Raw genomic sequence first — 14,339 nt, 5'->3', positions numbered from 1 at the left:
CGGCCCCCGAGGAGCTCCTCCCCACAGTCCCGCCCCAACGGCGCCGCCCCCGGTCGGCGCTGCCTTCCTCTCGATCCTTCCGCGTTAACCCCCACCAGAGCCCCCGAAGGTGCCCCTTGCCGCCCTCCGCCCCACCTCCGCCCACGGAGCCTTCCGCAACCTCCAGAACCTCCGTGCCAACTCCCGGCCTCTGCACGTGCGGTGCCCGCCGGCCGGGATGCCGTTTGCTCCCTCTGCCTTACTTCTTCCCAGTTTTGCGACGGGGGTGCCGATGGTTAGGGCGCCACTCGCAGACAGCCCCTCCGCTCTGGAGGTGTCTGGGGGCAGGGGCCGCGCCGTCCCCAGCGGGTGCGAGCGTCTGAACTGGGAGCTCCTGCTGAGGTGCCGCGAGGAGCCTGGGGGCAGTTCCAGGGCGGGTGGCTGGGAGCGCAAAGCTGGAGGAGGTGAGGGTTTACGAGACCGGCTGAGAAGGGCTGCTGTGCGCCGAGGTCAAGCGCCAGACGGCGATCAGAAAGCCAGGTAAAGGGGCTGCTGGTGGGCGAGGGTGTCCAGGGAAGGAAGAGGGAGCATGACCCCTTGGACGCTGGAGGAAGAGCATCGAGGGGGCAGCTCGGCAAAGGCCTGAGTGGGAGTGTGCCTGGCGCGTTGGAACCACAGGGAGGCCCGGTGTGGTGGGAGCCCTGGGATGGAGACCACGGTGTCAGCCGGGAGGATAGGCAAAGCAGGAGGCGGTTATTGTGAATGAGACCCGGGCTGTGGCAGCGTCTGATCAGGCACGGGCAGGTGGAACCAGGGAAGAAGATGAAACAGTGGCAGTGTGCAAGAGTGGGTTCTGGCTGCAGTGGAGCCCCTAGATTTGCTGAGGGTGGGCTGTGGGTGTGAGAGAAAGAGGAATGTCAGGTGACCCCCAAGTTCACGGGAAGGGAGTGTCTGGAACAGGGCTGAGATGGGAAGGCAGCCCATCGACCAGGTTTAGAGAGACTAGAAATTGGGGCATTTGAAGCTTAAGCTGGTAGGACATCCAAGTGGACATCACAGAAAGACCTGACTCTGGCGCTCAGGGGTGAGGTGATGTACACCGGGAGTGCTGATGCAGGAGGTGCTGAGGGTTGGAAGCAGTGGCCAGGCAAGACCACCAGGCAGTGAATGTGGATACAGGAGAAAAGGCAGTAGAGCCCTGGGCCCTGCAGTGTCTGGGTGAGCTCCCAAACTGTCTGGGGACCAGCAGTTTTTAAATCTTTCAATCTGTTTATTTGAACCAATTCAGACCAGAAATTTTGTGAAATCCAATAAAAATGAGTTACTAGAAAAAAAATTTAACTTCAGACATACACAAAAGCCCATCATTTTTTATTAGATTCAACAGTCATTAAATTGCTCTTTTCTATCACTGTGCTTCTTAACTCTTCATTTCCCTTTCTGAGCTACTTCCTTGCAGACCTGTAAGAGTTTGTGGGATGGCGCTGCAGACTGAGAAGGAGGGAATGAAGGCCAGGGCCACATGTGCTGTCCAGTGGCCACGTGAGGACATAACGTCTGAAACGGAAAGAGTATGCCAGTTAGAACTGGAGATACGCTGCGTGCCTTCTGGAATGGCTAACACTAAGAAGATTGACCCTACCAAGTGTTGGTGAACAAGTGGAGGAACTGGAACACTCATACTCTGTTGACAGGAGTATAAAATGCTACAGACAATTTGATAGTTTCTTAAAATCTTTAACATGAATTTACTGTGACCCAGGCATTCTCCACCAAGTAGTTAGCCAAAAGAATTGGAAACATACATCCACACAAAGAATTGCACACACACTTGTTCATAGCAGCTTTATTTGTAATAGCCCAAAACTGGAAATGTCCTGAATGCTACTTCCAATGTTTGAAACAGAGAAATGGATAAATAAAATGTGGTATAGCCATCCAATGGAATATTACTCAGGGAAAAAAAAGGAAAAACCTATTGATACACCCAACAGGGATGAATCTCAAAATCATTATGCCAATGAAAGAAGTCAGATCTCTTCATAAAAGAGTTCACTGTATGATTACATCTGTACAAAATTCTAGAAAAATCCCAACTACAGATTGCTGACAGCTCTGTGGTGGAGGAGGGGAGAGAAGGGCTGCCAGTGGTACAAGGCTTTTGGGGGCGGCAGGAATGTGCAAGTGTGGTGATGGCTCTGGGGTGTACATTTATATCAAACCTGTTTAATTTTACACTTTAAGTATGTGTGGTTTATTATACTTAAGTTGTATCTCAATATAAAAGTTGGAGGGGGTGGGGAATAAACAAGGGAAAAAGAAGCCAAGAAGGCCGAGATGCTTCCGCTTCTGGTCGTGATGGAGTAACTGGCCCAGGCCATGCCCTCCAACTGTGAACAGCTAGAAAACTGGACAAAGTATATGGAACAACTGTCTGCGAACACTGGACAAGAACCCACACTGGACTGTGCTCTCAGCAAAATGCAAACAGATGTGGTCATCCTGACTCTGTCACTGAGCACCACATCAGGGAGGAGCTGGAGAAATTTTCACAAGTCCACGTAAGGAACAAGCAAGGGGCGAGGGAAGCTGAACATTCCAAATTTCACATAGACTGAGGAGATCTTTAAGTGCTAAGCAGCCAGGGTGGACACCAGAACATTTAAGAGAGACCTCAGGCAGTCACGCATGCCTCAACGAAGGGACTAAACTAACTCTAGACTAAAGGCTACTCCGTTCCCATCCTAAGTGTGAAGAACAAGCCTCAGAGGGAACCAGATGATACAAACATAGCTGCCAAAAAAGTCAGCACTCTAAAAGGAAACAACAAAGCAACACTCGAAAACCTAAAATCCACAATATCCAGCATCCAATAAAAAGTCACTAAACTTACTCAGTTAAAAATATGGACAAAGGATTTGAACAGACATCTCCAAAGAAGATGTACAAAGGTCAGCCCCATAGGAGGAGATGCACAGCATCACTAGCCACCAGGTAAACGCGCTCAAGACATGCGCTGACACTCACTAGGATGACTGTGATAAAAGAAAAAATCTTGGCGAAATGGAGAGAAATCAGAAATCCCATACAGTGCTGGTGGGATTTAAAATGGTGCAGCTGCTGTGGAAAACTGGAAATTCCTCAAAACATTGCAGATAGAATTACCATGTGACCTTGCAACTCCACTTCTGGGCATAAACCCAAAATAATTGAAAACAGGTATTCAGACAAATACTCGTACACAAGTGTTCACAACAGCCTATTCATAAAAAACCAAATTGTAATAACCCAACTGTCTGTCAGCTGATGAATGAATAAACAAAATGTTGTCTATGCAAACAACAGAATATAATGTGGCCATAAAAAAGCAAGGAAGCACTGATATATCCTCTGATGAGGCTGAGTCTTAGAAACACTGTGCTAAGTGAAGTGAGTCAGATATAAGAGGTCACATATGATGTGATTCCCCTTCTATTCAGAACAGGTAAGTCCACGGACACAGGAAGCAGACTGGTGGTCCCCAGGGGCAGGGAGGAGGGAGCATGAGCAGTGACTGCCTACAGGGTTCAGGGTTTCTTTTTGGAGGGATGACAATGTGCCTACATAGAAGTGATGGTTACATAACACTGTGAATGTACCAAATGCCACTGATTTGTACACTTTCATATGGTTATGTTGTGTGAATTTCGCCTCAAAAAATGAGTTACAGGACTTGTGAGGAAGCAGGGGACCATGAGCCAATCCAGGAGAAAAAGAAGTTGATAGAACCAGACCCATAAATGACAGAGATGAAAGAACCAGTAATGACTTTGGAAACAGCTATTATAAATATGTGCGTGGATATAACGAAAATGTGAATATGATGATGCAAGAAAGGCAAAATATTAAAAAGAATCAAATGGAATTTCTAGAGCTGAAAAATAGAATATCTGAAATGAAAAACTCATTGGAAGGACTTAGCAGGAAGGATGATCTGTGACTCAAAGACACAGCAATAGAAACCATCCAAATGGAAACCCTCAGAGAAGAAGCCCTCAGTGACCCAGGAGCTGGTGTTAGCAAATAGGGGGCAGGGCTGCAGAAAGTCTGTTTGAGAGAGTAATGGCTGAAAGTTTTGCAGATTTGAAGGAAAAATCATACACTCACAGATCCAGGAAAAACTAGGAAAAACACAAAGGAAGCCACAACAAGCACAGAACCTAAGTAGCTGAAAAACTGTAATAAAGAAAAAATACGAAAAATAACCAAAGAAATTTACATGCAGTGAAACAAAAATAAGCATAACTGCAGAGTTCTTGTCAGAAAAAAAAATTTCAAGCCAGAAGAAAAAGCAGTATCATTAATGTACTCAAAGGAAAAAAAAACTGCCAATCTGGAGTTCATGAACAAATCCCTAAAAACGCAGCACACAGAAAACACACAGAACAGATTACAAGTGAGACGCTGGGTATGGTTAAAGCAGAACCCGTTGTTAGAAAATCAGAAGGGCCACTTCAGGGTGGCCAAATAGCCGGGGTGATTCTTCAGACTGAAAATGCACTAAATCCAGTGAGAAACATGGTACAGTGGGATCCATGGGAGCCCTTAGTGGAAGAGCCTCCTGCCAATGGATTGAAATGGTCGGTATCCTCATCAGTAAATGACTTGTGCCTTGATGAGAAACTGATGTGGCTAAATGTTCTGTTATATTAAAAATGTTTTCATATTACTGACATCTTATAATCCAGACAACTGATACAGAACATAAAAAATAAAATTAAAAACCTAAGAGAGGAATTACTAGGTGTCTGGAATGAAAGATGACTTTCCTGGGGGGAAGGTATAGCTCAGTGGTAAAGCGTGTGCCTAGCATGCCCGAGGGACTGGGTTCAATCCCCAGCAACTCCATTAAAAATAAAATTAAATTAAAAAGATGACATTCCTACCAAATCCTTCAAACACTGAGAAGAAAATAAGGGCTTATCATCAGCAACCTCCCACCAAGAAATCTGCTAACTTAGATGAAATGGCACATTCACTGAGTGAGTGGGGCTACCCACCCCCACGCAGAGTCAATGATAAGCACAGAAACGTAAACTGGAAAGCTGTCCGCCCGTGAGGACAGAGGAGCAGAAGGAAGTGGTGGAAGCACTGGTAACTGCTTGGCCAGGCTGCGGGGATGAGAGCTGAAGTCCCCCTGGAGGGTCCGACGTGAGGAGCGGAGCCATGAGCGGGTCTGAGCGGCCAGGAAAGCCAACGCGGGTGACCAGGAAGGCACAGCTGGGCGCCCCCGAGCCGGGGGCAGCAGGGACCGCAAGTGGACAGTGGGAGCCTTAGTAAACTCAGCGGAGGGGAGCCGGTCCCCAGGAGGGCAGTGGGCAGCGCTGACCCCTAGCACACCGAGGATGTGGGACACCTGGCAGGCCAGCCCCTTTTCTCCCTGCCTCCCCCCAGGAGCCCCCAGCCAGAGGTCTCAGCCCTGCCATTCTGCCACTGAGAATGTGGCCAATAAGCAGAATTAGACCAAAACCAGTGAATTTCAGCAAAAAAGAATTCTGCAGAGTGAACTGCATTACATTTACTTCATTATTGAATCAGTTGGTCAGTGGACGTTTGATTCACCCATGAGTCACGTTTGAACCTGTTCTTATGTGTTTCCTCTGGGGTCATGACTTCTCTCCAGCCCAGCCTTCTTGTGTTCATGTAGCCTTGCAGCAGGCATTTTGTCCAGGAGGTTTTATTTTCTCGTCAGTCGTTAGTTGACTATCAGTCTTGTTGCATGCAGTTGTAACCTTCAGCTTCGAGTACGTTGTCGACTTGGGGTATTTATTATGCCTTAGAGAAAAAGTGGGCCAAGTATTTAATTTTCAGTTGAACCATGAGGAGATCTTGTGCCATTTGGGAGGCCTCACCCGAAAGACCCAGAGTTAGGGGGAGTGGGCATGTGGCAGCTCAACCCCCCAAGTTGAAACAATCTGGCCCCAACCTCCTGCCTCATCCATTACTAGCCTCCTTATAACCCTGGAGACCAGACTCACAGGGACCTCCGCCTCCCAGACTGCAGACTGTCACAGCCCTTGAGGGTGGGCCCTGCCCCCGCCCCTCCCTGTGTGTCACAGTCTGTGTGTGGGCCCCGCCCCTCAGTGTGGACATCTGAGTAGATATCGGCTGTGTCCCCATCTGTCAGAGTTGTCGCCCACTGCCCATCCTGTCTCCCTCGCAACCCCCACCCCCGACCCTGTGGGGGTGGACATGCTGCGTTCCCCCAGTACCTGGGTCTCCAATGTTGGGCCCTCCCATCTCCTGCCCCCAGCGTGGCCTATGGACCCAGGTACCCCAGGGCACTCCAGGCACCTGCCTGGGCCCCCTCCCAGCAGGGCACCTTTGGGTGGTTATCTCTAGATCATGCGTCCAAACACTAAAATGGGGGTCTCGGAGGAGGCGTGCCTGTCAGCTGGATGCCCCCTCATGGCTATCTCTTAGGGGCAGCTCGGAGCCAGCCTGTGGAGGTGGGCCCTGGCATTGCGATCGGGGCCTACGCAGGGCTCTGGACTCTGGGCATCGTCCTGTTTGTCATCCTCTTCCTCACACACAGAGGTAGGTGGGCACCCCTGGCGGGGGCATGCCAGCCAACCTGGACCACAGCCTGAGATCCAGCCAGCTGGACTGACCCCTCAGGGAGGACCAGGGAGCCATGCCCACCAGCCCTGGGCTTCCACAATGCCCCTCCCCTGAAGCTGCTGCCCTGCCGAGCCTGAGCAGGCCAGAGCTGGGGTCACACAGCAGCAGCCCCGCGGAGCCCCAGCTGGCCCTCACGAACACCGCAGGGCTCCTGCTGGCTGGTCTCTGCCCCTGGGACTCGGGCGGCAGCGCTGCCCTGGCCCTCACTGCACTGCGTGTCCGGGGAGGGGTCTTCTTCCAGGGGCAGCCAAGGCTGCGAGGGCTGACGCACATCATGGCCTGGATCTGGTTATCCCACCTGGGGCTGACTGGGAGCCTGGTGTGGGTCTGGCACCGGCTCCAAGGTACTTGGCTATGGAGGGGAGGCCACCTGAGGAAGGGTCCTTCCTGAACTTGAAGCCAAGGGCAGCTTAGGGGCAGGAGGGCAGAGGGAGACCTGCAGGCAGCACACAAACTGGAATATAGGGGAGGGGACACATTCGGGTCCTGTCCAGGGCCCAGAGAACAGCCAGGTCTGGGATCTCCAGGGCTTGACCTCAGCCAGAGGACACACTGGACAAACACACTCTCCTGGACCCCACTCACATTCCTGCCTCTCCTCCTCTTCGCCATGGGGATCGCCACCAATGCTGTGCTTCTGATCAAGGACAAGGTACTAGGGTGGGGCTGGGGCACACCCTTGTCTGGCCACTGCTCAGGCCACCTCTGTGGGTCTCAGGCTCCCACCAGCGTTGAACTCCAAGGACAGGGTCTCTGGCGTCACCTGAACCCACGCCCCACTCAAAGGTCCAACTGGCCTTGGTAGGTGGAATGGTCGTGAGCACTGGCCCTGTACTGGCCACAGGGTGCCATGGAGTGGGATTCAGTTATGGCAGCTGGTTCCTCCCTTTGCTCCAGGGCACAGGGCAGGGACAGGAGGGGACTCAGCAAGAGGCAGTGCACACAGTGGGAAGAGCCTACCAAGGTCCAAGTCACAGCCCCAGTGCTTTCAGGAGTCCTTGGACCACTCACTCTGTGCCTCAGTTTCTCCATCTGGGAAAGGGGAGCAGGGGCTGCTGGAAGTGCTCACCCTAGGTTCAGACACACAGCCCAGCCCTCCTGAGGAGGAGAGCTCACCCCAAGTCTCCGAAGCTCAGTAGAGAGGGCTGCAAGGCACAGAGAACAGCAAGATGGGCCAGAAGGTGTGCCCTCGGGCAGCCTGCTGGGGTTGGGGACGCGGCCCAGTGGTGAGAGCAACATCCCAGGAACGGGCCAGATAGGACCTCATGCTGCAGCCTTCTGGGTCCACGGCAGGCCCTCAGCAGAGAGGGGCGGAGGGGGAGGGGACGCGACATGGTGTGGGGGAGGGGCAGCCTTGGCAGAAGCTGAATAGACTGCTGGCGCCTCTTCCTCCCAGTGTCTTTCCAGCTCAGCGTCCCGGCCAAGAGGTGAGTGACCCCTGCAGACCCTCCCGAGCCTGAGTCTGTGGGGGATGTAGTCGATCTCTGGAGGGACAAAGACCACCGCGCCATTCACGAAGAGAGACGGAAAGGACCCCAGGGGTGGGGCGAAGTATCGCAAGAAACACCTGGCTTTGAGTCTCGGCCCTTGGAGGTGAATTTTATCTCCCGTGGGCGCCAGTGAGACCTGGTGGACACGATACACCCTATCCCCAACACAATGAGGGAAAGGCCCCAGAGGTCTGGAGTAGGGGCGCGGCTCAGCCCGCCTCCAGGCCGGGCACCCTCCTCGTCCCACGCGCCCTTTAGCCTTGGGCGCCGAACAAGCCCGAGGAAGCAGAGGAGACAAAGTCCCCTCCTGCCGCTAATCCCCGCGGGTCAGAGGCGAAGCCGAAAAGCCGCGGCCGGGCTCCAGCGGGAGCGCAGAGGTGGAAGGTCCCGGCGGGGCAGGGGCGGACTGGGAGGGGGGCCGGGGGGAGGGCCAGGGGGAGGGGCGGGGAGGGGTGGAGCCGAGGCTGGGCGTGGCCCGGGCAGGACCAGGGCTCGGGTTGGGGTGGGGGCGCGGCTTCCCCCTGGGCTCCGCGATGGAGTCCACCGTGATTGCGTAATCCGGAATTGCAGAGCTGGGAAGAAGGACGTCTCGAGGAACCTGGAGACGGAGGAGAACAAGACGCTCGCCACATCTCTTTTAGGGGGGAGGCATTATGAGCTTTAACGCGAGGACAAGTCGCCAAGAATTCCGGGAGGCCGGGACGGCTTAAAACGTAAAAACCTCCGTCCATCGGGTGCCTCACTTCGAAACAAACTAAAAGGCCAAGGTCGACCCAGACACTCCCGCGACAGATGTGTGCTGAGCACAAGCCCGGAGGGGCAGGGGCGACTTGCAGCCGCGGCGTGGTCTGGGAGGGCACTGGGTCCGAGACTGCTGAGGACCGGCCCGGCCATGTGAGCAGGTCCCCATCGCTCGCAGTCTCAGTTTCTCAGTCCGTTAAATAGGGACAGTATCCTCAGGCGGGCCTGAGGGTGGAGAGCGCGGGTAGCCCCTGGGGGCAGAGAGATCCTGGTCTGGAATGCCAGGCCTGGAGAAGGAGACAGCCCACATGGGCACGGTGGAGCCCCCTGCAGGGTCACGGGAGATGCTTCTCCTGGTTCTACTTGGTCTTTTCCCAGTCTTCTGTAAGAAGCCTGTATCATTTAAGGCCAACATTCATGCTGTTTTAGTTTATGAATCAACATTTCTTTTAAATTTTTAATGTTAAAGCAAACGGGAATTCTGCATTGTCTTTCATGCATTGTAAAAAAAAATTTTTTTTTTTGCAAGGGGGAAAATACCTCGTGTTCCTAATTTTAAGAGGCTCTGCCACATCTTTAGGGCAGGTGTAGCAAGGCCAGGCACAGGAGCGAAGCCCAGGCTCTGAAATCAACCTCCTAAGATAGTTTTCAAGACAAGCCTTCCTACAAATGTTTTTTCCTAAGCTGTGCTCCGCACAAAGTTACAAGTCAATAATCTTGAATCTGTTCATATTGTAGCAAATGTGGACAGACCTGGACAGAAACGCAACTATATGATGACAGGGCCAAATTCGTTGTAGACTTGTTTCACTGCAAAGGCTGTCTGGAGGCACCTGTTCCAGAGGCATCTGACAGGATGGGAGGCTGGACCTGGCTGCTGGCGACTGAAAAAAGGGAGGGTTTAGGATGTTGCTTCCCCAATATCAACAGCAAAAAGATCCATAGCCAAACCCTGAAGCATCACCTACCCCTGCCCCCCGACTCCACCATGCCGGCCTGCTGGGAAGGGAAAGAAGCGAATCACGGCAGGTGGGTGGGATGAGCTGAACAGATGACCCCTGTGCGGGCATCGGACGGAGCCTCTGAGAGGAGATCCCAGAGAGAAACACACTGGACAAAGGGATGACATCCAAATGGGCCCGACCTCCCCAGGAGCCCTCACCCCACGAAGGCCTCCAGAAGGAAGCAATCACATAGAAGTGCTTCAAGGAAAACTAGGGTCCCCTGAGAGAGGAAAAGATGTGGGGAAGAGCTCTGTCCTGACAACAAATAGGGAGATTTCACACGTGTGTGTGGTGCGAGAGGACAGGAACTTGGCGAAACTCCCCACATGGGGATGACTGGGTGTAGAGGCCAATGGTGGACAGATTGCAAAGGGTCCAAGTCTGGCACGTGGAGAGTGGGGACTACTGCCGTGGCTGGGTCTGTTAGATTCCGGAGCAAGTCCAGCATCATCTGCCGGGGGGAAGCCGAAGTCCTGCCCATCTGGGATCCACCTTCTTGCAGGACACGCACACAGGCCGTCACTCACCGACTTCCAGTGAGGGGGCTGGGGGAAGGGAAGAAGGGGACTCGGGCCGTTGCCCAAGCAACGAGGTGGGAGTGGGGGAGGGCGACTAAGTTCTGTTTCCATGGAGACTGTGCAGGCTGAACGGCAACACTACTAAAGGTGGTCCAGACGGTGATGGAAGGCCAAGGAGCCCACTAGTAAAGGCTGGCGACGATGCCCTGACCCCTGATTGATCCCAAACCCCTGATTCTGCCTCCCCCAATCTCGTGACCCTGAGACGCGTCCAACTCCGCCAGAATATTCGGGCTGGGGGAGGGGAAGGGCTGAGCTGGAGGAGAGAGTAGGGGGCCCCAACCCATGGCGCCCAAGAAGAAGCGCGTGCCGAGCGCGGGGCGCCGGTCGGCTGTGGCAGGAGAGGGCGCTGAGCCGCCGCTGTCGGAGCGCGCTCAGTACCTGCAGCGCGAGTACAAACTGCTCTCGGAGCAGCTGGACGCCTGCGAACAGCGCGTCGACCAGATGCTGCAAGAGAACGCCTTCCTTGACCGCGAGGCGCTGCGCCTGCGCGACGAGAACCGGCTCTACGCCAGCTACGTGAGCGCTCGCGCGCAGCGCTGCGCCAACGCCATCGTCCGGCTGGACGAACAGAACCGCGTGGACCTGACGCTCATCCACTGGCAGCGCGAAGAGCTGGCGTCGCTCTACCGCGGGCGTGAGGACGGGGTGCGCGCACAGTTGCTGGAGACGGAGGCGCGCGCGGCGCGGATGGCGCAGCAGGTGCAGGAGCTGCAGCCCTACAAGGCCAGTGCGCGCGCGCCCGCGGGCGGGCCGGGCGGGGGCCAGGCGAGATGGGCGCGCGCCGCGGAGCAGGGCTGATCCGCACCCCCACCGCAGGAGCTGCAGCTCGAGCAGCTGGCCCGCATTCGGGCGTTGGAGCGGGAGCTGCTGCACATGCGCGTGGAGCACACGCAGCTGCTCCACCGCGTGAAGCGGCGCTTCCTGGAGGACAAGGCAGCCTTCGAGCGCGAGGCGCGCCAGCGAGTGCAGTCCCTGGCCCGTCGCGCGGAGCGGGAGGCGGCGCGCGCGCTCGTCGCGCACACGCAGGCCATCAAAGCGGATAATGGGCGCCTGCGGCAGGAGCTGGTGCGGCTGCTCCGCCGGGCGCAGCTGCTGCAGGCCACGCGGCGCCAGCTGCTGGAGCAGCGAGACCAGCTGCGGCGCGAGCACGAGGACACGCGGGACCTGGCGCGCGTGCATGGCTGGCTGCGCCGGGGCCCTGAGGGCCCGCCGTTGTGGCAACCGCCGCCGGCCGCCTCGCGCCCCGTCTCCTTGGCCTCCTTCACAAACCTGTCCCTCGCGACCTCCCGGCTCCCTTCAGTCTCGGCCTCCCGGAACCCGTCTCAGGTCTCATGGAGCGCGGCTGCTTGGACCCCGTCCCTGCTCTCCAAGCTCGCCGTTCCTCGGGTCCCGTCATTGATCCCGTGGCTTTTGGGCTCCGGGGTCCCATCGCTGGCCCCTTCGAAGATGGATTCACCGGTCCTATCCCGGGCGCCATCGCACGTGGGCTCCAGGGTCCCGTCCCTGACCCAGTCCCGCCCGGGCTCCAGGGTCCCGTCCCTGACCCCGTCCCACCCGGGCTCCCGGGTCCCGTCCTTGACCCAGTCCCGCCCGGGCTCCCGGGTCCCGTCCCTGACCCCGTCCCACCCGGGCTCCCGGGTCCCGTCCTTGACCCAGTCCCGCCCGGGCTCTCGGGTCTCTTCGCGGTCCTCATTGCGCGCGGCCTCACAGAACACCACTCTCTCTGGGAAGTCCGTCCCTGGATCAGGCTCTTCCCGGTTCCCAGTTGAAGAAGACTGCGAACATGACGCTGCAGCCAAAGCCACCTCGAGGAGAGTCTGAACCTCCCTGAAGAAAGGCCAGTGAGGCCAGACGGTGGGGGGAGAGGGGTGTGCAGGACGCAGATTTGGTGAGTGGATTATCAATAAAGGTGTGACCCCCTCCACCTTACCCTCTCTGGCATCGCCTACTTCACTGTCCAGCATTTCCAGCCAGTGCAGGGGCCACTCATTATGGCTTCTAGTTTCCAAGCCTGTAAGGCAGCTTGATCGTTCATCGCCCTGTGTGTCTGCCAAGACTCAGCATTCCCCCACTCCACAGCTGACCTCCGGCTGCTCTGGCAGGGGCAGAGGAAGTTGGCCACACCAGCGTCCTGCCCACGAGGGCTGACAGTCTGGTGGCAGAGATGGACATCGCGAGCATGGACAGGGCATGTAACAGCAGAAAAGGCGTCCAGCAGGCCAGGGAGAAGCTGGCCTGCGGCATGTCGTGGCTGAGAGCTCCAGCGTGGGGCCAGCTGCTCAGGAGAGCCATTGGGAGGGGCGTGCCTTTGCTCTAGCGGCACGAAGAGCCACAGGAGTCTTTAATGTTTAACCTGTTGGGGGTAAGTTTTTCCTTTTTCTTTTTGTAAACCTTGGTTTGGGGGGGGGTAATTAGGTTACCTATTTATTTAACGGAGGTACTGGCAACTGAACCCAGGACCTCGTGCATGCACTCTACCACTGAGCTATACCCTCCCCCGGGAATAATTTTTTAATTTTGATATAATTTACAACCTAGAGAAAAGTAACACATGGAAATCCCATATACCATTTATCCAGATTCCACAGCAGTTTGTGTTCTGCACCTTGGTTGTTTCTGTCTGTGCATTTTTTCCTGAGACATTTTAGATTAAGTTCGAGAGGCTTGCCCCTTCACAGCTAAATCCTTTAGTGTTTCCCAAGCACAAGGACATCCTACCACACTCCCGCAGTACAGTGATCCCAGTTAGGAAACTTGGTATGGGGAATATAGTATTAGCTAATCCATAGCTCACGTTCAAATGTCAGTTGTCCCAATAGTATCCTTTGTGGCCTCTCCCTCTGCCAGGGCCCTGCATCACATTCAGTTGTCAGTCCCAGTGCGCACAGGCCAGTTATTACAGTGTCCCTCAGGTATGGTTTGCACTCATCCACGGCTATATCGGGGAGGTGGAGCGTGGGGGAGGCCAGGCCCCACCCACCCTCAGTGCCGGCCGAAGGGGTAGGGACTTGCCCAACACAGAGCAAGGTTTTTAAAAACGCTAGGTCTTCAGACTGGAGTGCTGGGTTGCAGAGCCTGACCAGCGAGATGGTTTCCTGTCGGGGTGGTGCCCATGCGGTGGGCGCAGACCCAGAGGGACCCTCGGGGCTCTGCAGGGCCAACACTCCACCGTGGACCGCGGACTGCACACCCACGTGGCAGGCCTGGGCCTGGTGGAGGGAGGAGTTCAGATCACAGGTTTAAAACGGAGCTCCCCCGTTCTAGAGTGAAGATAATTTATTAGCCAATAGAAATTTTAAATAATATGGAACTTGCACAGAAGGCTGCTCACGTGCCTTATTTTTTTTAAAGAGGTTTATTGTATTCATTTGCATTTGCAGCACAAGCAATAAAGCACACAGGCCCTTGTAAAAACAAAACAAAACAAAACAAAAACGGAGCTCCTGTTCATGACCTGTGTACCTTGATGGCCCTCCCACTACCCTCCTGGTGAAAATTTAGCTAAATGTTCTCGATCTGGGTTGGGAGAGTTTGTAGATGACTGGAAGCAGCAAACAGATTCTCTTGGAAGAGTTCACTTGAAACCCAGGATGGTAAAAGTTTCCATAACCATTTCTCTTTAAAAGGAACTAGGGCTCTTGTGAGATTTGGGGAAGGAAATAATACAAATTGAGTCCAGAAAATCTTGCATCTTGTGCCAGAAAGCAAGATTGTTCCCAGAGAGAGAGCTGTCAGGACAGAGTAGCAAAGTGAAGGGTCCTGATGGGCCAAGAAGCCAACAATTTCATCATCAAAAAGAATGCACTGAGTAGAAACACATAAGATATACAAAATGCATGAGTTTAAAGTACTGTAAGACCCCACTCCACTGGTCATCTTGAAGG

General features: G+C 54.7%; 1 protein-coding gene and 1 long non-coding RNA gene across 2 annotated transcripts; one reads left to right on the top strand and one right to left on the bottom strand.

Moving 5' to 3' along the window:
- Nucleotides 1–8,512: 8,512 nt before the first annotated feature.
- Nucleotides 8,513–10,197, bottom strand: LOC141574985 (uncharacterized). Its single transcript, XR_012502183.1, has 3 exons — nt 9,839–10,197; nt 9,624–9,754; nt 8,513–8,727 (listed from the first exon to the last, which is right to left on the bottom strand). It is a non-coding gene; the product is annotated as an uncharacterized LOC141574985 (long non-coding RNA).
- A 540-nt stretch (nt 10,198–10,737) lies between these two features.
- CCDC166 (coiled-coil domain containing 166) lies at nt 10,738–12,384 on the top strand. Its single transcript, XM_074352907.1, has 2 exons — nt 10,738–11,178; nt 11,272–12,384. Exons 1-2 carry the CDS (start codon nt 10,738–10,740, stop codon nt 12,274–12,276), a joined length of 1,446 nt encoding a protein of 481 aa, XP_074209008.1. The 3' UTR covers nt 12,277–12,384.
- Nucleotides 12,385–14,339: the final 1,955 nt, after the last annotated feature.

The sequence above is a fragment of the Camelus bactrianus genome, chromosome 25 (genome assembly GCF_048773025.1).
Source record: "Camelus bactrianus isolate YW-2024 breed Bactrian camel chromosome 25, ASM4877302v1, whole genome shotgun sequence".
NCBI classification, from domain to species: domain Eukaryota; kingdom Metazoa; phylum Chordata; class Mammalia; order Artiodactyla; family Camelidae; genus Camelus; species Camelus bactrianus.
Note: the sequence above shows the minus strand (reverse complement) of the source record. Positions and strands in the feature narration are given on the sequence as shown.